Source organism: Zosterops lateralis (assembly GCF_965231275.1).
Source record: "Zosterops lateralis genome assembly, chromosome: 25".
NCBI lineage: Eukaryota > Metazoa > Chordata > Aves > Passeriformes > Zosteropidae > Zosterops > Zosterops lateralis.
Window position 1 is genome coordinate 1047419 of NC_139785.1, and position 27955 is coordinate 1075373.

The window sequence follows — 27955 nt, forward strand, 5'->3', positions numbered from 1 at the left end:
GTGAGCGTGTGTACGTGTCTGTGTCAGCCTGGGATGCAGCACTGGCCAGGCAGCTCTGCCTAAAGATTGCTGTGCATCTCTGGTTTATCCTTGTCTTCTCAGCATGGTTCTGAGTTGGCTTGCTCAGCCCCACGTTCTTCTGGAGCCCTCCTGCTCCATCTCTGTGTTGGTTGGAGGCAGGATCCAGGATCCAGCTGGGGTTACTCAGCCTTGCCCTGATTGTGAGCGCATCAGCTGCTCTGGAGGAGAGACCCTGAGTGGCAAACTCCCCACCTGTCCAGCAGAGAGGAGCAATCCTGTTTGCAAGGTTGTGTCTGGAGAATACACCTGTCCTCTCGTGCCTAATAATGAGCATAATCAGATGTGAAGGGAAAACAAAACATATGCCTGCTGTGCTCCCCCTCTCCCTCCCCGCAGCGCAGGCACTGTGCATGCAAATGCTGCTTGGAGCAGCCACGTTTGGGTTTATTACAGCCCTGTTTGGGGAGAGGTGGGTGTGAAATGGTGCTCCCTGCAGAACTGCAGCTGCTCTTTTGTGTCTGTGCACAGAGGCTGGGCTGGAACGGCTCGGGGTTGTAGGAATGTGCCACTCGAGGAGCTCGCCTTGCTTTGAATATATTGGCAAAATACTCTGTTGTTAAAAAGAAATAAAGACAAAAGGCACCTCTGGCAGCTCCGTGAGCGCAGAATTGGAGGGGTTTTGTTGGAGTGTTTTGGCAGGAGCTGTGGTGGCTGCAGAGGCTCTGTGAGATCTGTCCTGCTGGACCTGGAAGAGGGGAGGCTGCTCCTTCCCCCCTTCCCTTCTCAGGGGTTGGAAGTGCCAGATGCAGAACTGTGGAATCATAGAATGTCCCGAGTTGGAAGGAACCCACAAACATCATCAAGGTCTTAACTCCTGGCCCCACACAGGCACTCCAAAATCCCACCCTGTGCCTGAAAGTGCTGTCCTAAAGCCCCTGGAGCTCTGGCAGCCTCGAGGCTGTGACCATTTCCCTCAGGAAAAAGGCAAACCTGTCCCAAGTGCTCAGTGCTGGCACCTTGCAGCATGATCTAAGCTGATGTGAGATGGTCCCCTGGGAGCTGGGCTGTGCAGAAGGAGGATGTGGGCCATTATCTGTCATCCCTGTGTTCACACAGCTGGTTCTGTGTCTTGAGCATGTGAAATGTCCTCCGGGGATGCAGCAGGGTGGAAAACCGAGCCGCTTGGGGTTCTGGGGATCCTGGGGCAGCAGGAAGGGCAAGGATCTGATAATTCCACAGACAAGGCTTAAAATCTGCCCTCATTCCCTGCAGATGGGGGCTGTCTTCATCTTCCAAACACCTCCAGAGGTTCCTCAGGAGGGGCTGCCCTGTTGGGCAGAGGGGCAGTAGGAGCCCTGTGCATGAGCTCAGAGGAGTTACCCTGTGAGCTGTTACCCTCATTCCAAGAGGGTCTTCTTCCCCGTTTGTCTGGCTCCTTCCCGTTCCAGGCAGCGGTGACAGAGCCCATTTGGAGCGAGGAAACATTTGCTGAGCTCCTCGGTTCTGGGCAATTGCAGTCATCAGTTACAGGGGCAGGAGGGGGCTGGGGTTGGGGGGCTCTGCCCAGGCTGATGTGATGGAAGGTGACAGCACTTGCAGGGAATCCTTCTGCCATTTGCTCTGCCGAACATTTGCATAAATTACTGCGGGTTTAATTCTGCCTTTAATTCTGTTTTGGCCCTGCTCCACACACAGCCCTGCAGGGCAGGGGCTGAACTCACCTGCTGGGGTCCCCAAAAATTTATGAATGGGCTGTCCCTGCTTCCTGTGGGGCTGACAGGTGAGGAGGGAAGTCCTTTCCCTCCTCAGATGTCCCTGCAGCAGGGACAGAGGGATCTGGGAGCTGGCAGGTGGGGAAAGGAGCAGCTGACTATTACACATTCAAATATTTTCTATTCATATTTCAAGTATTTACTGTGCCATAAATGAATGCTTGGTGTGCTGCCAAGGGGGATGGATTGCTGATGTCTCCCAGAGTCAGAAATCCCTGGACTGGTGACTCTGTGCAGCCCATCACACCCTGCCCTAGAACCTGGGTTGGAGGCAGGACTGAGGCCTGATGTGATTTTTGGTCCCAAACAATGCATCCTTTGCTTCATTACCACAACACTGTGTGTGTGACATTTCTCTTTTAGGAGATTTTTCTCCTATGTTTTTCAGGGAGTTTAGTGTGACTTGGGATTGTAGAATGACCTTCAGGAAAGAAAAGCCAAACCTGTGTCCCAAGTTCTTAGTGCTGGCAGGGAGTTCACCTTTTATCCTGAGAAAGCTGAGCTCCCAGGCCTCCCCTTGTGCTTCTGGAAGCATTCCTGGGATGGTTGGAGACCCTTGGACCCTCAGGAGAGGAGCACATCCAGCGTTCTGGAACAACCTGTGGGTCCCGTGCGGCCCAGCTGATTCCATGCACCTTCAGCAGAACTCCTTTGAGGTCTTTGATGGTGAAGGAGCCACAAACTCCACCCTGTTTGCTTTTACCTGCAGGCCCAGGAGCTGGGAGAAGAGGAAAAAGACCAAAGCAAAGCCAGTGTAGAGGAGGAGCAGAGGAAAAGAACAGAAGCTGCTGAGAGGTATGGTACAGACAGAGGCACAGGGGAGGAGTGGGCAGCTCCAGCTCCTGCTGCCTTTCCTGCCTTGCCCTCCCTGCTGTGCTCACTGCAGCCTGTCCAGTTGTGCCCTGTGCAGCCCCTCCAGGTGCTGCAGCCTCTTCCAGGGGCTTTCCCACTAAACCTCTTGCTTCTCCTGCTGCCTCCTTAGCCCTGTCTCAGCAGGCTTCAGCTGCTGCCTGGGTGGGCAGTGAGAGTGCCTGCCCATCCTTTCCCTGAGGCTGCCCCAGCTGTGACTCTGGCCTTTGCCTCCCTCACAGCTCCCACTGCTCTTGCCAGGATGGTGTGAGCCTTGTGCTGGGCCCTGGGCTGTTAGACAGGGCAGATATGGACACTGGCCATTGCCTGATGACAGCCTTACTGGTCCTGCTGGGCTGCCAGGCTGTAGCTGAAGGCTCTCAGGTGTCTGTTCCTGGGTCCAGGAGAGTCCAGCTGTGATGGGAACAATTCTCTTCCTTCCACAGAGGTGGCCTTGACCAGGTGTGGGCATTAAGCTGTTCTGTGTCTTGGTACGTGGACAGATCACCAGCTGTTATCCCAGAGGAATGCTGGTTTCCAGAGCCCAGTTTGCACCATGACTGGGCTGTCTAGGGCAGCTCTTTTCAGCCTCTTCGTGGAGATTTGTTTGGAATGCTGTTGTGAGCAGTGAGCTGTGCTCCCTTGAGCTCCTGCTCCTTGCAGAGCCCCAGCCTGGCATTTACAGATGAATTGTGTCAAAGCTCTTGGCCTCCATGCAGAGTTACACGTTCTCCAGGACACTGGGAACCAAGGAGCTGCTGCCTGTGCCAGGAACATTCATGAGCAGAAGCTGCAGTCCATCTTAATGACTGGCTCTGTGGGATTTGCAGCCTTGTTCTTGGAGGAGCTGTTTGTGTGAGGGTCTCCAAAAACGTGTTCTGCCCGCAGGAATTGTCTCCTTATCACTTGGTTCCTGCTTCCCAGCTGAGCATCCTCTCTTTCTCTCTGCCTGTGAAGCTGCTCGTGCTTGCCTTGTCTCTCCTCTCTGTGCTTCTGAGATGAAGTAGGACTATAGATACAAGCATGCCTGCCAACACTTCCATCTGTAATTTGGACAGCAGTGTGAGTATGGCTTATAGGGCTGGTGCACCTTGGGGATGTTCTCCAAGGGCCTGGAAAGAGTGGGATAACCCAGGAAAGGGATCCAGTGCTCTGAGGCTGATATCGACTGTATCCTCAGCTGCCTTTAGTCCAACATGAGCTGGTGGGAATGGTGTGGAGCTTCCCTGTGGCATTGGAGCCCTGTGTTGGCCAGGCAGGTCCTGTTGGCAGGCATGGCTTGGTGCCCACCTGTGTCACCTGCACATCATTGTCCACCTGCAACAGCCACTTGACTGTGCCCTGAGCTAATTTGATCTTCTGTCCCCTCTTTTGTGCTGCCAAGTGAGAGGGATCTCAGTGCTTGTGAGACACCAGTGGAGCGTTTTGGGTTAGAAAATCCCGATGGGGTGGAGGCTGCGGAGCTGGAGGAGGGAGTCCTGGATAGCCTGGTGGATCCCAAGGAGCTTCCTGCCCCACAGAATGTGTAAGGGCTTCATATCAGTCCCTGGTGGTATGGCTGTGGCAGCTTTTGTCCCCCCGTGGTGGCCGGAGCTCGCGTGTGAAGTGGGAGCTGTGGTTTGTGGGCACGGCGGCGCTCCGGCAGCTCCATGTGCACATGCCAGCAGCTGTTCCCCTGCCAGAGTGCCAAGTGAACAGCCTGTGCTGGGCAGGGCAAGAGCAGCAGCTCAGCCCTCGGGGTCTGTGGTGGCTCAGGGCTCGGTGGGATGAGGGAGAGCTGTTTGCTTTCTTTGGGAAAGCCTTTCCCGTGCCGGTGTCGCTGCCGAGGCTGCGAGTGTTCACCCTCCCTGAGAAACAATTCCACACTCAACTGCTGAGTGATGCTGAGTTGGGGGGGGAAAGGCAAAACCCCATCAATTCACCCTGTTTTACAGCCACTGGGCATGTTGGTGGCATTGAAATAATGAGGTCAGAGCCCAGCTCCTGCCTAAGCTGCTGTTCTGTGCTGCTCCATGGGTGGGATTTGTGAATTTGTGGTATTTGTGGATTCTTACCTGCAGCCCCCTGAGACAGAGGAGCTCAGTGCATGTGAGTGTGCTGACTTTGCATTCCGTGTCAAATGACACATCAGCAGATGCAGCTGGAAGAATTAGGCAGCATGTCTCTGGGGACAGGGTGATGGGGAAGGAGTCTCTGTTCTGATAGGAGCTGTGGTGCTGTGTAAACGTGTGTGTGCTGCCCGGGTCTCCTTTTGAGCAAAATCTGGGGCAAAAGGAACAACGTGATAACCAGGTGGAAGTGGCTAAATTGCTCTGCAGAGCAGCTTGATAAAGGACACCTGCTGCAGGTGGTGTTATGGGGGGCACCAGTGGAGGGGGATTGTTCTAGAACCCCACTCCTTTCCTCTGTCATGCTCTTTTTGCTAATGGCTGCAGAAATGACCTTTTCTCTCCTGACTCGAGGCTGAATTACTGGGGCTGTTATTTCCCTGATTCCTGGCAGAAGTCCCTCTGCCTTGCACTGCCAGTCTCAGCATGGTGAGACCTTCCTGCTCCAGCCTTCACTAGCAAAGAACAAAAATGTTTCTTCCTAGACTAATCTCAATTTTCCCCTCCTTCCCCTTTAGCTTCTCTAAGACTTAAAATTTTGCTGCTGTCTATCTGAAAAAAAGCTTAATTAGAACCAGATTGGGTTTGAATTTTTGGAGTGCTGAGGGCTTTTCATTGCCTGGAGCTGGCAAATTCCCAGCACACTTTAGGTTGCAATTGCAGAAAAATACCTGGTCTATGAGAAGCACCAATCCCTGGGCTGGGAGCAGGTACTGATGGCATCTGCTCCTGTGCCTGGCAGCCTGGCCAGGGCTTTTCATCAAGAGAGATTTTGTTGACCTCACAAGGTGAGCTGTGGTGGGCCAAAATCGGAGTTATTTAGGCCTGGAATGCAGCTGAGGCTGGGCTCAATTTATCAGTTGGAAATTCTCTGGGAGTCACCGAGAGGATACTCCAGTGATCCTCAGGATCCACCTGAGGTCAGCAGTGGAGCTTCTGGAGTAGGTGGCTCTGAGATTTTTGGTTTGGAGTTGATGCTCTGTGGAGGAGGTTCCTGTTCCTTTTATGTCACTCTGTTTTCTGTCACCCTTTTGCCAAAGGAGCTTTTTCTCCTTGGTAGGCAACCTGAGGAGGAAATCGAGCAGTCCTTGAACAAGTCTAATGAAGAATCCCTGGAGGAAATAGTCAAGGAGGAGGAGACAGAGCTGGAGCGAGAGGAAATACATTTATTTCAAGCAAAGGAGGAGAAAATTCAGCAATTCCAGGAGGAGATGAGGCAGAAGGAGGAGGAGGAGGAAGCTGAAAAGCTTCATCAGCAAAAAGAAAAACCCCTCAGGTACTTTCCTTTTTTACTCCATCTCCTCCAAGTCTTTCCAGGGTGGGATTTCATTGCTGCTGGCCAAAGACTGCAGCCACCACCTGGGAAGTGGTGCTGCTCTGCAGAGCTGGGGGAAAGGAGCAAATCAGGGCTCTCAGGGAGGAGGAGGAGGAAGGACAGCCTTTGGCACAGACAGTTCTGTGCATGAGGATCTGCAAGGCCTGGAGTGGACAGTGCAGGAACGGGCTCTCCCAGCCTGCCAGGAGTGGCAGGAGCATCCTACAGGACGAGCTGTGATCCCACACACACACACACACAGAGCTGTTGGCTATGGTTAACCTGGGACAAGTTTCCAGCTCAGTGCTTGGAGCTCTTGCACATGGCAGATGTTCAAATCCTGGGCTGAATGGTGAGAACAGGGCTGGAAATGGGAGCATTAGAGGAGATGAGGTTACCCCAAAGGAACTGTCTGGAGTTCTGATAGGGGATGTTTTACAGAGGGACTTCCAGGCAAGGTTTCTAGCAACAGGGATGGCTGTAGGAAAGCAGGATCTGAGAACAGTACAGGGGGTGGAGCAGCACTGGCAGCTGTGTCCTTTCCCTGCGGGAATTTTTCTCTTGAGGCTTCTGTATTATCTTGCTGGATGTGATGCTTATGTTCTGAGCAGCCAGAAACAGCATCTTGACATGAAACATCGTGGGGATGCAGTCTGGGTGTGAAGGAAGATGCAGAAATGGCGCCTGAAGGGAAAAAAATTGTGTAGCAAAAGGTATAACATTGAGCTTGCTGATGTGCTAATGCATCCAGGTACCTTGCCTGGGAGCCTGCATCCGTTTAATGAGAGTTGATTTCACTTTTCTGCAAAAGAGAAAAAAAGAGAACAAAAAACCCCAAAGAAGTGTAAACTATGATGATATAGCAAGTTTTAAACCTACACTGCTCAGGTTTGCTGCTGGGACTGCATCTCCTGTGCCAGCAGCAGGTCCTGCAGGTGTGTGTGGGGGAAATGAATGTGTCACCACAGCCAGTGAGATACCCAGCTGAGCTGAAGCCCTTGGAGAGGTGACTGGGAGATACTGAAGCCTCCTTGAACCTGTTTTCTTCCTTTCTATTTTCTGTCTCAGCACCTCAGAAGAAAATTTGGCAAAATCTGAGCAGGAAGAGGAAGAGTTGCTGGTCAGAGAGGAAAAAGCTGAGAGACTTGAAAAGCTGCGAGCCCAAATGGCCTCAGAGATCGAGGCAGAGGAGGAGAGGATGAGGTGAGAGGTTCTGCTGCCATTCCTGGGGATGTGAGGTGCTGGTTTGGGAGGGAAGGCTCAGGCACAGCCCCAGCAGCTGCTCAGAGGGAGGCTCTGACCCTCTCCCTGCCGTGGCAGCAGGTCTCGGCCCCAACTGCCCAGTGCTGGATCCCGATTTCTGTGCTCTCCTCCCAAACCCACCAGGGCAGAGCAGGAGGCCAGGCTGCAGAAGCTCAGGGAAGAGTTGGAATCCCAGCAGCTGGTGGAGAAGGAGAGCCTGGAGAGGAAGCAGCAACTTGCCTTGGAGGAAATGAGGCTGGCAGTGGAGGAAGCCCGGCAGAAGGAGATGAGTGAGCTGAAACAAGAAAAGGAACAGTTCCTGAGCCAGCTCAGGGAGAGGTTGGACAGGGAGAAGAAGAAGGTGAGATCTTTATTGATCCCTTCCTGATCACCTGGCTGGCCTGGCAGTGCAGTGTCAGGATTAACTCACACCTGCAGTGCTTCAGTGACGACTCACTTAAAAGCCAAAGGGAGACGCCAGCTGGGCTGTTGGAGGCACAGGGAGGTGGGCAGGAGAACTCCCCCAGTTGTTACTACAGTGGTGATTAACTCACAATTATTTCAATGGCCACTCTGCATCTGAAGACAAGATAAGGATCGCTGTGTGTCTCACCGAGCTAAACCCAGCCCTGTTATCAGATCAGAACTAAACTGAGCCACTCTGTCAGCTCCCAACACCTCTTTGGCTGCTGCTTTAGTCCTGCAGGGACCTGGGGAGCCCTTCAATGGGGCAGTTTCCAGTTCCTCCAGCACGGCATGACAGGGATTCCTCGAGATCTGCTGGGAGGGAAAGCACAGAGTAAAGGCACCTTGTAGTGATCCCGTATAGAAGGAGGGGGTTACTGCTGTGCTTTTTAGTGCTTTTGGATAAAATTTAATTGCAAATGCACCTTGTCCCCACACGCAGAGATTTCCCAGCACACTGTTTTGCTCTGTTTCCATAGGCAGCAGAGGAGCTGGAAGAACAGTTTGCCAGTGAACTCCAGCAGCTGAAGTCTGCAGCAGAAGAGAAGCACCATGAGGTGAGGATGCTGTCCTTAGAATGTAAATTGTTGGATTTTTTTTTTAACTCACAATGTCACCAGAGGTGGCCAGAGAGGGTGGCATTAACTCTTTTTCCCTTCCCTAGCTGTAGTTCTGGTCTGGCTCAGTGTTTGGCTCTGCTCCAGGCAGGGAGTGGTGAGGCTGTGCCATGCTCTGTCCAGGGCATGGGATGGATCCTGTGGAAAAGGCTGAGTCTCTGTGGGTGGCTTTCCTGGCAGGTCATTTCCAGCCTGCAAGCCCAGCTGGCAGAGGCACAGAGCAGCCAGGAGGCCCAGCTGCGTGAGGAGCTGCAGAGAGCAGATCAGAAAGTGCAGCAAAAAGCCCTTCAAGTGAAGGAATACGAGCATGAGGTGAGTGTTGGTTTTGTGCTGAAGGTTCTTCACCCTCTCTCCTCAGGTGTGGGGTGAGCTCTGAGAGCTCAGTGACAGTGGTGCCTTAGGGGGCAGGATATCCCTCAGCATCTCACCTCAGCAGGGTGAGGGTTTTGTGCCCCCCAGGACACAATCCCTGATCCCGCTTTGGGCTTGGGCTCCGGTGGGAGGCTGATTTTTGGGAGGCCACTCTGGGACAGTGCTGCAATCCAGGGAAACCTCTTTCCCTGCCACCTCTGCAGCTCAGCGAGCTGATGAGTGACAAACGCCGGGAAGTGGAGAAGGAGCACGAGAGGAGGATGGAGAGGATGAGGGAGGAGCACCGGGAGGCCCTGGCACGGATCCAGGAGCAGTACCAGGAGGAGGTACTGCCGGTGGGGAGGTGGGCTGGGCTTCCAGTGAGTGCTGCGTGTCCGTGTTGCACTCTGGAGAGCCCTGTGCCTCACAGAGGTGTTTCCCTGTCCCCTGTCCGGGCAGGAGCGCAAGCAGAGGTCAGAGCTGCTGGAGGGGCTGCGGAGCGAGGCCACACGGCTGCGGCAGCTCCATGACTCTGACGTGAAGGTGCTGCAGGCAGAGCTGGAGGGGAGGCTGACTGCCCTGCAACAGAGGCACAGGGAGAAGGTGAGCAGCAGGGTCTGCCTCTGGCCCTTGGGACTCCTGAGGGATTGCCTGGAGGCTGCACACTTTGTCCCCCTGCCACCCTGCACAGCACAGAGTGGCAGACACAAGTCCCAGGTGACACTTCCCAGTTTGTGTTTTCCTGGGGAGGGAGGAGCTCGTGCCTTTCTCTTCAACTCAGCTCCCTGTGCAGGAAAAAAAGCTCCAGGATTCAGAGAATGAACTTGAAATCCGCATGAAGAACATCCAAGCCAGATCAGAGCAGCTGCTCAGCCAGGTGAGTTGGCCTGTTGGGCTCACAGAGCTCCCCTAATCCGTGCCAGTCCTTTGGCTGCTTCCTTACGGAGCTTTCCTCAGAAAAGCTCAGCCAAGGCTTCTGCTGCCATCCCACTTACAGGTACAACTTTGTCACAAGTCAGAGCAGGGCTGAGCATTGCTGGTTCCTATGGAAGTCTGAGCTCTGGGTTTTGCTCAGTGCTTTGGGGGGCAGCAAGTGGCCGTGAGAGGGGTCATAAAGCAAATCTGACAACACTCCTTGTGTATTTTGGTCTTGAGAGTCAGGCCTGAGGTGCTGCTCAGCATCAGCAGTGTCCTGGCTCTGACACTCCCCTGCCTTCCTCCATGTCACAGGAGGAGTCCCTGCAAAGGAGGAGGCAGCTGCTGCTGGATGAGGACAGACAGATGAAGCTTGAAAGAGATGTATGGACACTTGGGCTCTGGGGAGGGGCTGTGCTGCTCTGGGGCTGAGGCAGCACCTTAGAACTGGGGCTTTAGGAAACAAAGTGCTGGGAGGTGGGTTAGTTCTGAGCTCCCCAAAGAGACGAGCCAGTACTGTTCTCCCAGGATTGGTGTGTGGTTGGGACCCTGCGAGCTGTGTGCCCCTTACGTTGCTCTTGGGGGAAATGACTATGAGGGGTTTTCTGGTTTTCTTCCAGGAAGCTGCTCTAGCCTCTCAGCTGTGCTTGGAGGAGAGCAGGAAGGAGCATTCCAGCCTCCTGGAGTCTGTCAGGCAGCTGAGGAAGATCCTGGAGGAGCTGCAGGACCAGAAGGCTGAGCTGGAGGCCCAGGTGGACTTGCTGCAGTGCCGGAGCCAGAGGCTGCAGAAACGCATTGGGTGTGTGTGAGAAATTTCCTCTCATACCAAAAAATCTCCCCTGTGTCCCTGAGAAACCTCTCTAACCTAACCTGGGCCTCTCCCTGACCTCTGAGCTCTGCGTTGGGTCATGTTCCTTCAGAATCCTGAGGTGCCCATTGAGGGCACAGAGTTGCTGGGAGCTGCCTCCAGATTTTTTATTAACTCAGGGTGTGAATTTGGATTTGCTCCTTCACCTCTGCATGTCAGGTTCACTTGTCTGCTCCACTCCTGCCTTGGGAGGTTAATGAGGTGCTGTGAGAGGGGCACTGAAATGCAAAGAGGTTTTCCTGAGGTGGCTGAGCTGCTGAGGAAGGGTGGGAGGCAGTTTCCCTGCCCAGCCAGGGCTTACACTTGGTGTAACACACAGACCCAGCCCTGGTGTTGTCTTGCACACCTGTGGCCCTGGAGGTCACTCTGGACACCATTGCAGGCTAATCAAGTGCTTCTGCTGTTGCTTTTTCCTGTGGCAGAGAGCTGGAGGAAGCAATCAGGAGCAAGCAGGAGGCTCTGAAAGAACTGGAGGCAGAAGAAAGTGTGGGATCTCCAAGAAAGAACGCTGAGCTCCGTGTTGAAGACCTGAGAGGAACTACTCAAGCTGTGAGTAAAGCAACCTGTGAAGGTGTTTGCCTTGTGAGATCTGAGGCTGAAACTCCCTTGAAAATCACGGCATTTGTTCCTTCCGTGTGAAATCATTTGAGATGCAGAGATGGATTTCTCTTTGCTGCTGTGTTCAGTAGTATTTGCAGATGTCTGTCTATTATTAGTGGGTGGAGAGGAGTGTGGGGTACTCAAATCAAAAGCAGGGCTTGTGTCTGGATAGAAATGTCTTTGTTACTTTCAAAAGTCACATCAGGAACAGCCTTGGTCTGTGTTTGGATCTGGGCAGTGCCGTGGTGATGTCATTCCAAGCTTTTGTTCCTCATTGGATTCTTAGGGGGCCCTGGGCTTCTGTTTTCCCCAGACCTGTTTCTTAGTTTTTGCAATGTGTCACCCTCTCAGCACTCGTCCAGAGAGCCTTCCCCAGCCTGTCAGAGTCCCGAGGAGGGTGAGCTCCAGTTTGATCGGTGAGCATCCCTGTGCCAGGAAAACCTTCTGCTCTGCTTTTCCAAGCCAAGGTCCTAGCTTGGCTTTGCACACCGGGCACTGAGCACCCGGTTTTGGGGATGCTGTGTGAGGTGTGCAGCAGCACGGGGAGCCAGGACAACCCTGCTTGTTCCCTGCAGTGTCCAGAGCTACATCTCCACTGAAGGGCAGTCCCTGAGGAGTGCCAAGGAGTTCCTGCTGCGCCAGAGCTGCTCCCTGCGCCAGCGGCGCTCGGCGCTCAAGGCTGCCAGTCTGCAATGGCACCACAACCTGCACAGGGCCCAGGAGGCCGAGCAGGATCCCAACAGCTCCCAGCTCCTGCAGGGAATGCGCCAGAACCTGGAAGAGGTGAGCCCTGGGCACTGCCTGTGCTCAGGTGTTGGGTGGCACAGACTTTCCGCAGCCCTGGATCAACTCCTGATCCTGTGGATATGGGCTTGGTGACCCTCTGGGGTGTGGGTTTGGAAGTGAAACCTCCTTTTCCTTGGGCTGAACCTGCTTCGAGCCGTGTGCTCTGCTCACTGTACACACCCCTTCCCACACTCTCGAGGACTTGGGTGTCTTGGGTGATTCCACTGCAGCAGCCCTTCCTGTGATGAGCAGAATGAGGTGATGAAAGTCACCCCAGCTGCTGACATAGATTATTTCCTGACATTCTTGTTTAATTTCGCTCCTTGGCATGGCTGTTGGTCTGTGCAGGAGGCAAAGCAGTTGAACAAGATGAAGTCAGCCGTGCAGAAAGGACAGGTGCTGCTGAAGAAGAAGGAGGAGAAGCTCAGCCAGCTGGAGTCCTCACTGCTGGAGGAGGTAAACTCCAGCATATCTTCCCAGCTGCATTCCCCCTGCCCAGAGCTCGTGGTCCCTGTCAGGGCTGTTCAGCTGGTGGCCAAAGGCTGGTGTTTGCCAGCAGAGCTAGATTTTGGAACCACTTTTCTGCGAGAGCACCAGACTGCTGAGTGTGTGGCTGCAGAAAGCAGCTTGGAAAAGCTGCACGGATTGAGCCTGGAGAAAACAAGGGCAGGTCACCTCATGTGAGCCAGGATGGAGCCTGCTCTCCTGACTGAGGCCAACCTTGCAATGTTTGGCTCTGCCTGGCACCACGTGGCCTCAGGCAGGGCAGCAGCAGATGCAGGAGAACTAGGCCTTTGATGGTCAAACTCTTGCCCCTGGCTCAGCAAACCCAACCCTGCAAGAGTTGCGAGGTTATTCACAGCACAAACCATGTTGACTCCTGCTGGAAGGGCTGGCTCACGTGGCTGCTGGGTTTGGCCTCTTGCACTTGCAGAGCCAAAGCAGTCTCTGGACATTCAGATTTTGCTGTCAGGGTCTGAAGACAAGTTTCCCTTCACTTGACCTGTGCCTGATTGCAGTCCAGCTCTGTAGACAAGCTGTAGGCAGATTTCCAGTTGCTTTTATATTCCAGGGATGATACAGCAGGTTTTACTGGCATTGTTTTCCTCCTCCTGACCAGCTCTCAGATGAAGATACACTGAAGATTTCTGCATGCAAGAAGATGGTGACTTTTGATCTGAGCACCTCTGAGGACACAAACAGCACATCCAGTGTGAATCTGGGCCAGTCTAGATGTAAGTGCCCTGTGTGTGAGGCTCTAGACCTGTTCAGCCTTTCCCTCTCACCTCTCTGATGTCCCTGTTGTCATTTGTGCCCAGTTGTGTCCAAGGCAGGTCTGTGACTGCTCTGTGTACCACACCTGATTGCAAAACCTTGTTTCCTGCCTGTAGTGACAGATAAGAGGGATGGGATCTATTAGTGAACCTGCCGTTTAGATCTCAGTGGATTATAAAATCTCCCTGATTTCCCCCAGATCCTGCAGATCTGTATTGCTCTTCTGCAGGAGTCTGGGCTTCCCCTTCCTCACATCTGAGGCAGGAGAAGCTGCTGTGATTCTCTCTCTGCTGCTCGTGCTTTTTCTTGGGCTTTGGTTGCCTGTAACTGGAGTTGTGCTGGGGGAAGAAGGGCAGGCAGACAGAAGGGTTGGGTTACTTGCACAAAGGCTGCTCTTGTTGGCTCTGTGATCCTTTTCTCCCCCTTTTTTCCTTCAGCTGACTTGAAAATGGATTTCTGGCCTGCGCTCCAGCAGGACAAGATCCGGCACCTGAGGGACTCTGTGCAGAGTATCACCAGTGAGCTCAGCGGGGTCCTGGGGCTCCTGGACTCCCTGAGCCATCACCAGCCTCCTCTCCTCACCTCCACACTCCATGAGGGCATCCCTCTTCCCACATACCCCTCCTTGGGAGAGCTGGGTGGGGGCAGCTCCCTGGGGAACCCACCCAGGGTGTCCCCCCTGGACCAGTGGGCCCGGAGCAACAGGCTCAGCTCCACTTATTCTGTCTCAGGGCAGTCAGTGGACAACATGCTGACAGAGAAATGGCACAGGTATTTCCCAGGTGAGTCTCCTGGCCTTATTCCACCTGTTTTGCTGCCTGCAACTTCTGATTTTGTCTCATGCTACCAGTGCTGGGAATGGTGGGTGCACTGGTGCCGCTGGTAGGAAGCGGGGTAAGGGGATAAATGAGAAGCTCATTCCAGAAGTGCAGCACGTGCCTGATCCTGTCATCCTGCTCTTTAATGCACACCCAAGGAAGCAGCAAAACAGGAGCCAGCCCTCTCCCCTGGGAGCCCCCTCCCAGTGGCATGCAGGGATCTCCATCTGTTTCCTTGGTGTCCTTGTAGGGACAGCGTGTCCATGGTGCAGGAGAGAAAACACACCCAGATCCCTGGATTTTGTAGGGTGTGTATTTAATGTCTGTTTTCCAGGTGGGTTCTCATCGCTCAGTGGGAGTCCTGGGCCTCCGGTCAGCCAGCTGGGATATGTCCCTGCAGAGTAAGAACCTTCTTCCTTGAGCTCTTTCACTGGGCTGCTGTTGTTTCTCTGCAGTGATTATTAGGTCATTTATCATGTAATGAGTAGATAACAATTTGATAATTACTATGAAGTACTTATATATTAGTGTGTATATATATATAAACACACTGATATATATATATGAGAGGATATATTTATATAATATAAAAATATAATATATTTATATAATATATATTATAGTATATAATATATATTCTATATATAATATATTTATATTATAGATATATTATATTATATATATATTAGTATATATATTAGAGGAGGTGGATTTTTTTCTTCAGCAGCCCATCACTTTCTCATCTCTGGGATAATTTCTTCCCAGGCCTCTTTTTTTCCCCACTTATCCCTTCTCTCTCTCTCACTGCCACAGTGAACAAATCCGGCTCTTCCAGCATTCCAAGTTCAGTGAGCCAGAGAAGAAGAATATTGAGGAGATGATTGAGAGCAACAAGAAATGGCTGAAAGGCTTCAAGAAGGATTCCAAATTGTATCTTTTACCTGGTCTTTAATTGCATTCCTGCTTCCTGCAAAAGGTAGGAGGAAGGTGGCAGGAGGGGTGTGAAATGAAGAAATAAGCAGCAATTTCGAGGCCTTGGCCTCCATTCCAGTGCTTGGTTCTGCAGGGGAATGTGGTATTTAGCAGATGGAGCAGGAGTGATCTGTGGGTTGCTCCCTGGGCTGTACTTGACTGAGGAAATTTCCCTTCCTTTCCCTGGCTGTGTTGTGATGCTTCTTTAGTGATGCTGCTCAGCTGTAAAGGAGCAGTTTGAGCTGGGAGTGAGGATTTAAAAATATGGAGCAAATAGTGCAGAATTGAGGATGGGGTGGGCAAGAAGGGGGTCTGGCTTTGCAGGGCTGCTTCTGGTGTTGTGGATGGAGCCTTGGCCACGGGCAGGCCGTGCTGAGCAGCTTGGGAGGAGGTGAGGGCGCCTGGAGATGGGCATGTAGGAGGGTACATAGTGGGGCAGGGGGGGCTGGGCTCCCCCTGGAGCTCTCTCCAGCTCTGTTTTGAGGAATCTTGTAGCATGGGGCTGGATGCAGAGAGTGATCTCTGTTCTTTGGGCAGGAATGCTCCCAGGCTGTGTGGTACCAGCCTTGTGCTGGGGGTGTTGGTGTCTCCACAGTGTACACTGATCTTAGCAGCAAATCTGTGGCCTCTGTGCTGTCCTGAGTATGGTTTGCCTCTGAATTCCCTAATCCCCCTCTAATTCCATTTGACTGGGATGCAGCAGGCTAAATACAGCCTGTGTGCACTGGGCTGGCTCAGTACCTGGTACCTGTCTTGTCTGTGCTGATTCCTGCTGTAAGCCAGGCTTTTCCTTCACCCAGCTGTCAGACCTCTCTCCCCACAGGCACAGAAGCCCCCAGGCAGCAGCCCCAGCCTCCTCCAGCTGGGACTGGATGAAAACAGGGAGATCAAGGTGTACCACTACTGAAAGGTGGGATTTTTCTTTGCAGGGATGATGGGGTGGTCTGTGCAGTCTCTCCATAGTGGACTGGGTTTTGGTGATGCCCACCCAGGCACTTTGACAGTGTGTGTGTGCCACGTCCTTGAAACTGGGTGTTTTTGCAAGAGAATGGAGGAAGGAGGAAGAGAACTTCCCAGGTGGATTCTTCTAATCCTGTAATGTGTCCAAATATACTTTATAGACTGTTTAATCCAGCGGTGACATATCAGGGCTTCAATAAATCAACATTTCCCTCATTAGTATTCCAGCAATGGCGAGGCAGAGCTGTGAATCACAGAGGACTTTGAGTAACTGGTCAAGGGGGAGGATGTGAATCCAGCTGAGGCTCTGCTGGAGGAAATGTTTCAGGAAATGAGCCTGCCCTGATGCCCAACAAATGCTTGGTGGCCGGTGGGCCATGTCAGTTGGCCTCTGGCACGTGGGAGCAGCGGAATGGCTGTGGAGTCTGGGGATCAAATCAGGGAATGCCACATTCTGGCTCTCGGAGAATGTTCTGCTTATTTGGGGTGGAAGCAACAGGAACTGAGCCAAGAGTGGTAGATCTGGACGAGCCCTCCCCACTCCTCTCATGTCAGGCTGGCCAGAGCTGTGCAGCAGAGCAGCTGCTGCAGCCCTGTGCCCGGTCATGGATGTGCCGATGGCAGCAGGAGGACACGGGGAGGGTCTGGTGCAGGCACAGCTCCTGTGGAGGAGGAGCTCCTGTGAGTGCTGGGACAGCCCCACCTGCGTCCCTCCATGCCCTGGGGACAGGGATCCAGAGCCTGGCTCAGCAGCTGGGATGTCTTTCCATGCACGGGGCTGGGGAGTCCGTGCCACAAATCCTGGAGCTGGGTCTTGCTGCTGCTGCAGCAGCAGCTCCACAGGGATCCGGGAGAGCAGGGCTGTGGGAAGACCGGAGAGTGGCTGAGGAGTTGGGATGAGCAGCTCCCGGACCTCAGCTGTGCCACGGTAGCTTGTGGCTTTGCTCACCAGGTGCTGTGATGTTCCTCTGGAAAGGCCACCTCCAGAGGGTATCCCAGCCCGCTGAGAGGCTTGGAACTGGGAGGGGTTTCACTCTACCCTGTGGGGAGGAGTCAGGCTTTCATGGAAACGTGTTATTTGGTTGTCTTTGTTAGTATTTCCTCCGAGCTGACTCTAAATATTTTATGCTTTAAAAAGCTGCCGAGCCACTCGCCCGCTCTGGCTGACGAGGACGCTGCACTTCAAGGGAACCCATCTGTGAGGAACCATCTTCAAAGCCACTCTCCTGAGACAGCTGCTGGGGGGAGGCTCTGAAGCTGCTGCCCCACACCCCCTGTGCTATGTGAGCCCCTCGGGTGGGTGAGGGTGGGCAGTGGGGGGAGGCAGAGCCCCCCTGCTCTGCTCCCTGAGTGCAGCGTGCTGGCACACACCATGAGCCTGGCACGGGGATGTTTACATGCAAATAGAAATATATTTTTGATTAACATCATTTTAAGACTGTTTAGAATGTATGTATTTTATTTTTGCTTACTGTTTTTCTAGAATTTTTGTAATTACCCAGCCAGCCTTATTCCTTCCCAGGAAAGGAGGGATCAAAACACGGGTATCCCATCTGCTGTTGGAGTGCACAAACCCCTTCCTGTAGGGATTTTTCTTTTAGTTTACTGGATATTATGAGGACATATGGCAATCCTTCCAGTCAGGGGTTTTAGAAGGGACGCCACAGTTGTGGTTGCTGTGGCCAAAGCCATATCATTTGGTCCATTCTCTGTTTTGGGAGAAGCATGCATTAATGGTGCAGGGAAATGCCAGTTTTTTAACAATAACTTGGTTTGAAACATGTTCCTTTTTCCTGTTAAAACCTGGGATAGCAGCTGTATCTGGTTTTGTATAAATTAAATCAACACGAGCCTGTTTTGTATGATGGTGGTGGTTGTCACTCTGTTTTGTTGTAGCTGGATATCCAGCTGTGCTTACCTCTCACATCTCCCCTTGTCTCTGGGCTCTCTCATATTTAGTCTTGTCAAGGTCATTTCTGGCAGTTCCCAAGACCACTTAAGCTCACTGTGGCTTTGTTACCATTATCCTTTTAAGTATTTGGACAGGGTAGCAAATGCAGAGGCAGAGAGAAGGAAGCTAAAAACCAAAACTATAGAATGAAAACCAGGTGTTGCTCTGGCAGCCTGGGATCTGTTAAAAATGTCTCACTGTAGATTGGCTGCTGATTTCCCATGGGGAATTGCCCCAGCAGCGTGCTGGGTGCTGCTGGGATCGCTGAGTAACGCTCTCACCAGGAATTAGGGAGGGTTGGTGACGTGCTCTTCTCTTCCCATGACTTGTTCCCATCCCCTGCTTGCCTCCTGCCAGCAGCCTGTGGGAGCTGGAGAGGCTCGGGGAGTACAGGGTGTGCATCAGCTGCTTGTGCACAAGTGGAGGCTGGTAGTTTTGTCCCTAAAAAGAAAACAAGCCAGCACCAGGCTTTCTTGCCCCAGTTCCTGCAGTGCCTGAGCTGCACTTGAGTTTCTTTGCCCTCTGGAGAACTGGGTAAGAGTTGCTGGAGAAGCTCTGGTGGCAGCACACGCTATCCAGGCAGGCACTGCTGGGAACAAATCTCCTACCCCATTGCTGAGCAGTTCAGGGCAGTTCTGAGACATCCCAAATGCCAGCAAGAGTGTGGGATCCTCCTGGGTGTGGGGAGACCCTGCTGGGATGGGTGCCCATGGAGCAGGTGTGAGCTCAGGCTGGGCTGTGCTGTCTGTCCATGCTCCCTGCCTGCCTGTGTGCATGGAGCAGAGGATTTGCCTTTCCTGAACTGCCAGCACTGCGTCTGTTGGAGAAACTCTGCGATTAGAAGAGCAAAAGGGCACTGCCTGATTACTTCACCAAGCTGAGCAGGGGCTGTAAGCTCATTAAGGGGCTTGGCCTCTGCCTGCCCAAGGAGGGACATCTCAGTGCTGGCTGTTTGGAGATCCTGACGTGCTGCTGCCACAGCTGAGGCTGCACAGCCTGGCCATGCTGGGCACCCTGATGACAGCGCTGTTCTTTGTGGTGAGGGCGGTCAGACAGGTGAGTCTGGGCAGTGGGGAACATTTATTGCTGCAGTGCTGTTTTCTCCTCCTGGGGCTGCTCTCTGTTGGGGCAGGGAGAGGAGGCAGCAGTTTCTGCTTGCCCTTCTAGGAATGGCTTCTGTGCTTCCTAAACACCCTGGGCACGAGGGCTGGGACCTCTTTTGGGTCAGTGTGAGTGGCAGGGGAGGGTTGTGATCTCCAATGATAATTGTGGCTGAGCAGCTCTTTCTGTTCCTCTTCCTGTCCTCTTCCCCTGCTGAAAAACCTTCCCCATGTGCAGCTGGGGACCAACCTGTTCCGTGAGGAGCCCCTGCCTTACCTGGTGTACCAGCCCCTGCCCTGGCAGATCCAGTGTGTGTCCCAGAGCCGCCGTACCAGCCGGGACAGCGAGGTGAGGTCAGCTGGTACTGCTGGGACAGTGACGGTTGGGGCAGCTGACACTGCTGGGACAGTGAGGTGAGGGCAGCTGGCAGTGCTGGAACAGCTGGCAGTGCCAAGACAGGGAGGTGAGGGCAGCTGGCAGTGCAAGGACAACTAGCTCAGGGGATGGCAGTGCTGCTGTAGGGGCAGCTGTGAGCCAGGCAGCCTGGAGGTGTAGGTAAGGGGGAAATGTAATGCCAGGGGGAGAGGGTAAGCTGGAAAATGTTGGAGAGGTATTTGCAGACAAATTCAAGCTTATGTTTAGAAATGGAAATATCCCCCGGAAGAAGACCTGGCAGCCCAGGAGTTGCAGGTTCGCGGTGTGGGACTGTCTCTTTGCTGGTTCGAATTGCAGATCCAGTGAGAATAGCCTGTGCCAACATCCATCCATGGACTGGAGCATCTCACAGCTCTGAGTTTGGATGCAAAGCTACTTCCTGCCTCTCCTTGGAGGTCTTTTCATAAATGCAGATTAATTAATCGATACTCTTTAAGGGAACAACAGTAAGCATGTTCCAATTTCTTAAAGAGAATGGGGAATAGAAAGGTTTTTGGCTGGCCCTCACTGCCTCTTGCCTGAGATAGAACTAACTTTTATTTTATTTCTCTACCTTTCTAGAGAGGCAGGAACTCCCGGCACAACAGCATCTACTCGCTTTCTGGAGAGAAAGGTGAGTGTGGAACAGGCAGGGAGGCAATAAAAACCCTCAATCAACACAAGTAATGAGTGGAACTCATGGCTGGGACTGGATGCAGCAGAAGAGCAGGCATTGCAGTATCTGCATCCTTCTTGGCCTCTCCTTCCACAAATCTGTCTGTGATATTATTAAGGGGTATTTGATGATGAGATATTTGTTAACGTGTGTAGCATCAGCCAGTGAAGGTCCCAGTGCTGCAGGGCTTGATGTATAACCCCACAGGTGCTCCCTTCTTCCCAGGAAACCTGCCCCACTGACTCAGGTGGGGTCATGCTGCCCCATGAAACAACCCCCTTCTCCTTGTAGGAAAACCTCCTGGAGTCCCCCCTCCTCTTCTCTTTGGCCTTGCGTCCAAGGCTGTGCAGTGCTCAGCAAAGAGGATTTGAGCCATTCTATTCTCGGTGCCAAGCGGATAACGGGTGGTGGGGGCTGGGGGTGCCATCCCTCCTCATGGCCCAGGAGCTCTGCCCAGCCTGCTGCTGGGCTGGGCCTTTCACCCCAAATAGGTGCAGGTCTGGGGGTGCCAGGGGCTCAGCCCCTTGGGCAGATGAGTTTGTGGCAGAGCTGCAAGGCCGGGGTTCACCCTGCTGGTGCCCAGCAGTGCCTGTCCTTAGCCTCTGCCCTCGGGCAGGATTCACAGCTGGCAGTGTCTTGTTGAGCAGGGCAGGGGGGAGCGCACTCCCTCCTTTTATTTATCTTTTTACTCTGCAGCTTCTTTTAATCAGTGATGGGAAATGGGTTCAGGTGGCAGCGGTGAGTTTGTACAGCAGCATCTGGCCCCAGGATTCCTGATGGCTGCTCGGGGGGTGCTTAGCAGTGACACACTGGCTTAGAGGAGCACTGCTGAGTGGCTTTGATGCAGTTCCTGTTGAATTTCACAATACTTCCCTAATGCCACATTAAGTGGGAGTGGGGAGGGCTCCCATTTGTCAGCATGAGAGCTTTATTGCTGTGTGGGGCCGGGCTTTTTTCTAATCTTATTTGTGTGTGCGAAAGTAAGTGAGCATCATACGTGGTGATTAAACGTGGGGAAGCTGCGGCCTTCAGAGAGTGGAGTTGTGTAAATAGAGGGCTTAGTACTGCCAGAGAGGCTGGGCTTTGCTTTGCCTCTCATTCCCTGCTCCTGCCCTGGAGAGGTCCCTGTGAGCCGGTGGAGTTGTGGTTGCATTCTGTGAGTTCTGCAGCAGGGACAAGCATCCTGTCTGAGGAATGGGGAGGCCACTGACCCGTGGGGGTGATGCCAGAGCCCTGCCCTGCTCTGTGGAGCCTGTTCAGGGCTGCTGGCACTCTCTGTGCTCATTGTGATGCTCTGTTGCTCCCCCCAGGTGATGTAACTTCTGATGCCAGCAAGGAGAGCAAGGTCACTGACCCTTCTGAGAGAGCGGCCATCACCATCCAGACCCACTTCAGGAGGTACCAGCAGCAGAAGCAAGAGAAGAAGTAGCCACAGCAGCCACCTGTGGCCTGCACTGTCCCTCCTGTTTGTCTGTTCTGTACCCCAGAGATATTTGGGGCCGTGGTGACAGTGAACCTGCCCCCGATCCGTAGCTCCTGGTGCAGGTGTAGGTTCTCTGCCCTTGTGTTGGTGCTCACAGGGAGTTCTCTGTCCTGCTCAGTCCTTCCCCAGACAGCATCACTTTGTGGGCCAGGTTACAGCTGCTGAGAGGCTGGTGGGGACAGGGCACAAGCATGACAGCACATTTGGGAGCCTTGGCCAGCCCTTGGATGATGCTGTGAGCCCCAGCAGCTGTGTGGGTGGGAGGGGGTCCTGCACAGCAAAGGCTGGTTGTCCAGGCTGGTCACTGCCCAGCTGGAGCTTGTTTCACCCCAGGAACCCTCCCCTGTGCCTGCCTCTCCACTCTGCCTCTGGAGCTTGGTGGAAACTGGCGAAAGCTGGACTCTGCCTTTGTCCCCTGCTCTGTTGGGCCAGCAGAGTGATCAGCATGGTGTCCAGGGGCCAGCCTGGAGTGGAACATTGCCAAGGGAAGGTGCTGCAGGCTATCAGGGCAGCAGGAGGTGATCTGGGAGATGGTCTTACCTTGGGGTAACTGGGTTGGGGTGTCCTGGTTCCAGAGCAAGCACTGGATGGGACTCTGTCCTGAGGCTGACCCTGCTTTCCTTCCCGAGCCAGCCCCCTGGTAATGCTGGTGCTGGCCTTGGGGCCCACCCAGCCCCCTGTCCTGGTGTCCTGATGCATTTCTGAGCTCAATGGCTTCTTCTCTGCTGTTGGAAGGCAGAGCTGGGCTGGCATGGCCTGAATGGGCTGTTCTCCTTCACATCCTGCTGTCGTGAAGGGCAAGGGGCTCCCTGAGAGCAGGGGGGTGGTGGGGACTCACAGGGGATTGCTGGAAACTTGTGTTGTGTTAAACTCTGCAAGGCCAGGGCTTGTGCCTGCTGGGGAAGGGAAGGGGGAAATCCTTGCTGGGATGTAGAAGGAAATCTGTATTAGCCAATTCCAATAAAGTTGTATTAATCTCTGTTAATCTGTTCCTCTTTTTATCTTGCTAATCTTCTTACTCTTACAGCTGAACACGCTTGCCTTTTCTTGCCTCTTCTATTTTTAATTCTATTTTCCCCTTCTATTTCTATTCTAAGCCTGGGGTTGGTATTTTGGAGGTGCTGCCTGGCTGTGACCCTGGTTTAAGGGCTGAGTACTTGGTTTTCTTTAAAACCTGTATTATGTAATGGTTTATAACTGTTTATGTGCTCTGATGCCTCCCCACCAGCCTGGCTGGGAAGGGTGGCCCTCTCCATATGGGATGTTTCTTGACAGAGGTTGGCTCTGAGATACCTCAATAATGGCCAAAAAATATAAAAAATGGGCACAAGAAATTGTCCTAGCAGCTTGTTTCTCAAGCCCCAGAGGTGAACAGCTGCCAGGCTCTGGCCAAGGCGCTTCCAGCTCTGCAGGATTCCAAGAGTTACCTTAGTTAGGGAGAACCAGATGGCAAAGGAGGATCTGCTGACCAGTGTGCCAGCAGGCTGGGAAGGGCACTGCAGAGCTGCACGTGGAAGCTGCAGTAACATCACTGTATTTGCATGTCATTTTAATTTGGGTACTCCAATTAAAAAAAAAAAAATCAAGGAGATAGAGAGGTTGAAAAAATGACCTCTGCAGTGCTTGATTAAAGCTGATGAATTAAACCCTGTCAAGAGAAAAAAAAAAAAAAAAAAAAGGAGAATGGTACAAATCTGTGTGTAGATACTCCAACTGCTTTGTGCTAAAATAGGAAATGTATCTGTTTGTAAGGAAAGAGCTGAAACCAGTTGGTAGCAAGTATGGATGGGAAAGTAATGAAAACTTGAGCTTATAAATTACAGGAAAAAAGTAAATGAAAGTTAATTAGAACTCGGATAACAGCAGAAGCTCCTCAGAAAGGTGAACTTCTACTTTGGGTAACTAAAGCGATAGTTAATAATGGCCTGAGCTATTTTTTGCTTTTGGAGCAGGTAAGGAGGGTTGGCAGCCCCGGGGCTTCAAGTGCTCTTGCTGTCACAGCCTTGTATGAAAGGGGGAAAGTAGAATCTGCATTTCTTTGGTCTGATACTAGTGTGGCTGGTGGTGAAATCTAAGGGGAAAATAAGAACAAATTATGGGGTGAAGTGGTGCTGGGTTTCAGCTGTGGTTCTCTGTGCTGCCCCGTGTCCTGGGGCACCTGTGCAGTGCCTGAGCCATGAATTCACCACAATTCAGGAGGCAGAGGCACCTTGAGTCAGGGCTCTGTGCTGGATTCACCATGACACATTCCAGCTGGGAACAAGGATAGCAGTGCTCCTTCTTCTGCTCCCAGGCAGGGCTGTGACACATCCCAGGGAGCAGGACCTTGCTTGGAGGAGCTGCTGTGCCTCACTGGATGCTGGATCCAGTGCTGGAGCCACCCTGCACTTACCATGAGCTGCCAGAGCTGTGCCGTGGCTCACGAGGGTTTGGGCAGCCGTTCACCCCTCTGGACGAGCTGGACCAGGATTCCTGTTTTGGCACCATGGTTTGTCCTGGGCTGGAGCTGGACTTGGTGCTGCTCTCTCAGTGCTGTGGCACAGTCTGGTCATGACTGGTCTGTCCTGCTCCATGGAACCATTCCCAGGACCCTGCTCCAGTTTCTAATCCTTCTGCCCCACAGCTCTGCAGGTGAGTACATGCCTTATAGTTCTTTAGTGTTTAACCCCTTGCCTGCCCCTCTCCATCCTCCTGCTCTGTCCTGCCCCAGCCCTGCTCTGCCTAATTCCCTGCTCACTTCACAAACGCCCCATGTATAAACATAACCTTTATTGCACACAGCGCTGGGTTTTTTTTCATAGAAAAAGGTATTAACACATAAGCATTTGCAAATTGAAGCAACTCCTGCTGTTTTCAGAACAGTAAAATAGCATGCAATGTCTTGGAGACGTTCCTTTTTTAAAACCACCGACAAGATCAGGGAGAGAAAAAAAAAAGTCGCTGAGTCTTTCCTTGTGCCCCTTTCAAAATGATGTGAAATATATATATATGTTTACATATATATTATATTTTTAAATCTGTAACATCAAATTCTTTGTGCCCTGGTTTCTTTTTCTGTTCGGAGAAGAAGAAAATAGCTTCATTTATACAAAAGAGTCCGTTATGTACAAGTTTGTTAATTTAATATAAACGGCGTGGGGGGAAACGAGCAGCGTCCGGCGGCGGCCCTACACCAGCGTGTAGGACTTGGAGTAGGCTCCGGCACCCTGTTTTTGAGACCTGCCTACCCCCGACGTGCTCATCTCCAGCAGTGAGTCCCTGGAGCCCCCCACTTTGGAGTGCGTGGGCACCCGTGCCTCGGCGGCAGCGGCGGCAGCCACGGGGGGCTCGGCGGCCACGGGGGGAGCCGGGGCGGCGCTGGCGGCGGGCGCGGGTGCGGGGCCAGCCGGGCCGGGCATGGGGAGAGTCCTCTGAGGTAAGGTGGTTGCGGCGGAGGCTGGGGGAGGCAGCCCCAAGGGCTTGGCCCCGGGCTCCAGTGTCATGTGCCGGGCCTGCGCGTGGTACGCCCGGGCCAGGTTGCGGATGGAGGCTTCCCGCGGCGGCACCACCGGGCACGGCTCGTGCGTGTCGGGCTTGCGGAAGAAGGCCTCCGACTTGACGTATAGCGGGAGGTTGCAGTAGTCACCTGCCGAGGGAAGAGCAGGCAGGTGAGGCTCTGGAGCGACCCTCTTGCCCCCCACCCTCTGGACATGTTGGCGTTGGGCAGCAGAGAACATGGGCTATGGAGAACCTGTGCTGTGGAGAACGTGGGCTAGAGAGAATGCTTTAGGCTACAGAGAACCTGTGGAGAATGCGTTGGGCTGTGGAGAACCTGGGCTATGGAGGATGCATTGGGCCACAGAGAACCTGGGCTACAGAGAATGATTTGGGCCACAGAGAACACTTTGGGCTACAGAGAACCTGTGCTATGGAGAACCTGAGTTTCAGAGAATGCGTTGGTCTACAGGGAACGTATTGTTCTTTTGAGAGAGAACGTGTTGTGCTACATGGAACAGGTCCTATAGAGGGAGAACATGTTGTGCCATAGAGAACACATTGTGCTATAAAGAATGTGTCACATCGTCATCCCAAAATTGTCCCACGCAATGCCTGGGATGCATCAAGCTCTAGCGTGCAACGCTGTACACAATGTCCTGTAATGTATCATGATGTAAGAGTGTTAATTACATAATGTTAAATGTACGGTGATAAATATTATAATGTGACGTAATACTGAATGTACAGGGTAATACAGTATTATAATAGTAATAATGTGATCCTGAAGTTCTGATACATGACAGGCACAGATCCCGTTCTGTAAAGTTAGGAAATAGGAAATGTTTTCTGTACTCTGTGTCCCGCCTGTGCCAGCACGCAGCAGTGGGATGTGGTGTGTCCTACACTTGGCTTTACTCTGCCAAGGTGAGTGGCTGTGCTGCCATAAACAACAGATTCTGTTCTGTTGTGTTATGGCATCATCTATAGTTAGTGCCCTAATTTAAGGGTTTTATGTCTATGTATGGATAAGACCCTGTATTGTTATATTGGCTGTTATCAGTGTTATAGGGTTTTATTTCTGTTCTATTACGCTGTTCCCTTTGTGTTCTACAGCATCACCTCCAGCTGTAGGGCCTTAATTTAAGGATTTATATGTCCATAGATGTAAAACCCTGTTATTAGTTTGCCTTTTATATTTGCAATATATAACACCTCTAGCCTCAGAGCATTACTCCTTTAATTGTATATATTGTGCAGTGTGTTCTGTAAGGGCATGTTCCCCTCTTCACAAGATGTGAAGGGAATGTAGTGCAAGATCTGCGGTGTTAATATAGGATACAGCACACATATATATGGGATTATATATATTGGTACCTTAATTTAAGGAGTTATGGTTATGTGTGTGTGTATATATATTTTAAATTTTTTTACATTAAAATATAACTTTATATATATAAATGTACATAAATCTCCATAGAAATACATATAAATTTTTATATTAAAATATTAAAAAATTCTGTATAGATATATACATAAACCTTTATAAAAATATATAAAAATTGCATGTAAGTATATATAAACCTATATATAAATGTAGAAATTTTTATATAGAAGTATAGAAATTGCTATATAAAATATAGAACTTTATATGTAATTTCTATATGTGATTTCTATCCCATATAGAAATCTGTATTAAGAATATAAAATTATGAATAAATATATTTTATATAAATTTATCTACATATATATATAATATAAAAATTATATAGTTAAATATATAAAACATATATATTTATAGATTTATGCATTTATATATAAATAAAATATATTTTAATATGTTTATATGTACATATGGCCCTGCATTATTATATTGTCTCTTAAAGGTGTTATACTTGTGTTATTACAGCACTCTTGCTTAAAATCTTTTATGCTTGATAATAGCTTCTGTAAATTCCATTTTTTTTAAGGTTACAATGGTGTTATACCGAATACACTCTGTGCTACTTAAACTATGCCATAAAAATATGTGGTCTAATTTGCTGGGAAAGATGATCCCATTATATTGTGTGTTATTTAATCATTAAATAAATTAACTATCAATTCCCACATACGTATTTTTTAAATATCTTCCAGGTATTGTCCTATTTTGAGGTAATACAACTCATGGGAGTGGGAGATTTTCGGGGTTCTAGCACTAAAAATAGGAAAGAAATACTGAGGAATACCAAGGAATACTGATGGATAATAAAAAATTGCAATGAATACTAAGGAAGGGGAAGGAAGAGTAAAGAATATCCAGGGATACTGAAAAACAGAATGGAAAAGTAAAGAATGGAAAAGAATAATTAAAAAAAAAAGTAATGAAAAAATATCAAGGAATGAGGAAAGAACAGGAAGGAATCCCCAAGAGTGGGAAGGAACAGTACAGAATAGCCAGGGATGTTAAAAAATGGGAAGAAATCCTAAAGAATGGAAAGGAACAGTAAAGAGTAGTCAGGGAATATTGAAAAATGGGAAAGAATAATTTAAAAAGCATGGGGAACTATCAAGGGATATGGAATAGACAGTCAGGAATGCTAATGAATAGGAGGAAATATTGAAAAATAGGAAGGAACAGTAAAATACAGGGGGAAAAAACACATACATCCTTACTATGGGAAGGAATACTAAAGAATGGAGAGAAGTACCAAAAAAACTGGGAAAAAACCAAACCAAACCAAAACCCAAAGATTGGGTAGAATACCAAGGAATGGATGGAATACCAAGGAAAGGATGAAATGCTGAGAAATGGGAAACAACATTAACCAATGGAAAAAGAACATTACAGCATGGGGAGAAATACCAAGAATGTTGAAGAATACAGGACTGGGAAGGTTCTCCTAAGGATTTTGGGAAACTCTGGGGCACAGAGGCCAGGCA

At 51.3% G+C, this 27955-nt stretch overlaps 2 protein-coding genes and 1 long non-coding RNA gene across 5 annotated transcripts in view; 2 read left to right on the forward strand and 1 right to left on the reverse strand.

The window, feature by feature from the left end:
- The window catches only part of CEP164 (centrosomal protein 164), a 29830-nt gene extending 11646 nt beyond the window's left edge, over positions 1 to 18184 (forward strand). For 2 of the 3 annotated variants that reach the window (XM_083878211.1, XM_083878212.1), the window contains 21 exons: positions 2503 to 2588; positions 5811 to 6026; positions 7134 to 7268; positions 7452 to 7668; positions 8252 to 8329; positions 8570 to 8701; positions 8965 to 9087; positions 9200 to 9343; positions 9534 to 9617; positions 9971 to 10039; positions 10276 to 10454; positions 10946 to 11072; positions 11475 to 11539; positions 11699 to 11906; positions 12258 to 12365; positions 13030 to 13144; positions 13622 to 13966; positions 14337 to 14403; positions 14816 to 14932; positions 15782 to 15884; positions 17073 to 18184. In XM_083878211.1, the coding sequence (XP_083734337.1) occupies positions 2503 to 2588; positions 5811 to 6026; positions 7134 to 7268; positions 7452 to 7668; positions 8252 to 8329; positions 8570 to 8701; positions 8965 to 9087; positions 9200 to 9343; positions 9534 to 9617; positions 9971 to 10039; positions 10276 to 10454; positions 10946 to 11072; positions 11475 to 11539; positions 11699 to 11906; positions 12258 to 12365; positions 13030 to 13144; positions 13622 to 13966; positions 14337 to 14403; positions 14816 to 14932; positions 15782 to 15881 (2715 nt within the window). In that variant the 3' untranslated portion in view covers positions 15882 to 15884; positions 17073 to 18184. The remainder of the gene's footprint in view (positions 1 to 2502; positions 2589 to 5810; positions 6027 to 7133; positions 7269 to 7451; positions 7669 to 8251; positions 8330 to 8569; positions 8702 to 8964; positions 9088 to 9199; positions 9344 to 9533; positions 9618 to 9970; positions 10040 to 10275; positions 10455 to 10945; positions 11073 to 11474; positions 11540 to 11698; positions 11907 to 12257; positions 12366 to 13029; positions 13145 to 13621; positions 13967 to 14336; positions 14404 to 14815; positions 14933 to 15781; positions 15885 to 17072) is intronic. The other variant, XM_083878213.1, reaches the window with a different exon arrangement.
- Positions 18185 to 18875: 691 nt separating this feature from the next.
- On the forward strand, positions 18876 to 21744 carry LOC310919024. The gene is made up of 3 exons (XR_014591777.1): positions 18876 to 19334; positions 19983 to 20034; positions 21387 to 21744. It is a non-coding gene; the product is annotated as an uncharacterized lncRNA (long non-coding RNA).
- A 2948-nt stretch (positions 21745 to 24692) lies between these two features.
- The window catches only part of DSCAML1 (DS cell adhesion molecule like 1), a 94459-nt gene continuing 91196 nt past the window's right edge, over positions 24693 to 27955 (reverse strand). Inside the window, exon 33 of the mRNA XM_083877860.1 lies at positions 24693 to 25184. Coding sequence (XP_083733986.1) covers positions 24727 to 25184 — 458 coding nt within the window. The 3' untranslated portion in view covers positions 24693 to 24726. The remainder of the gene's footprint in view (positions 25185 to 27955) is intronic.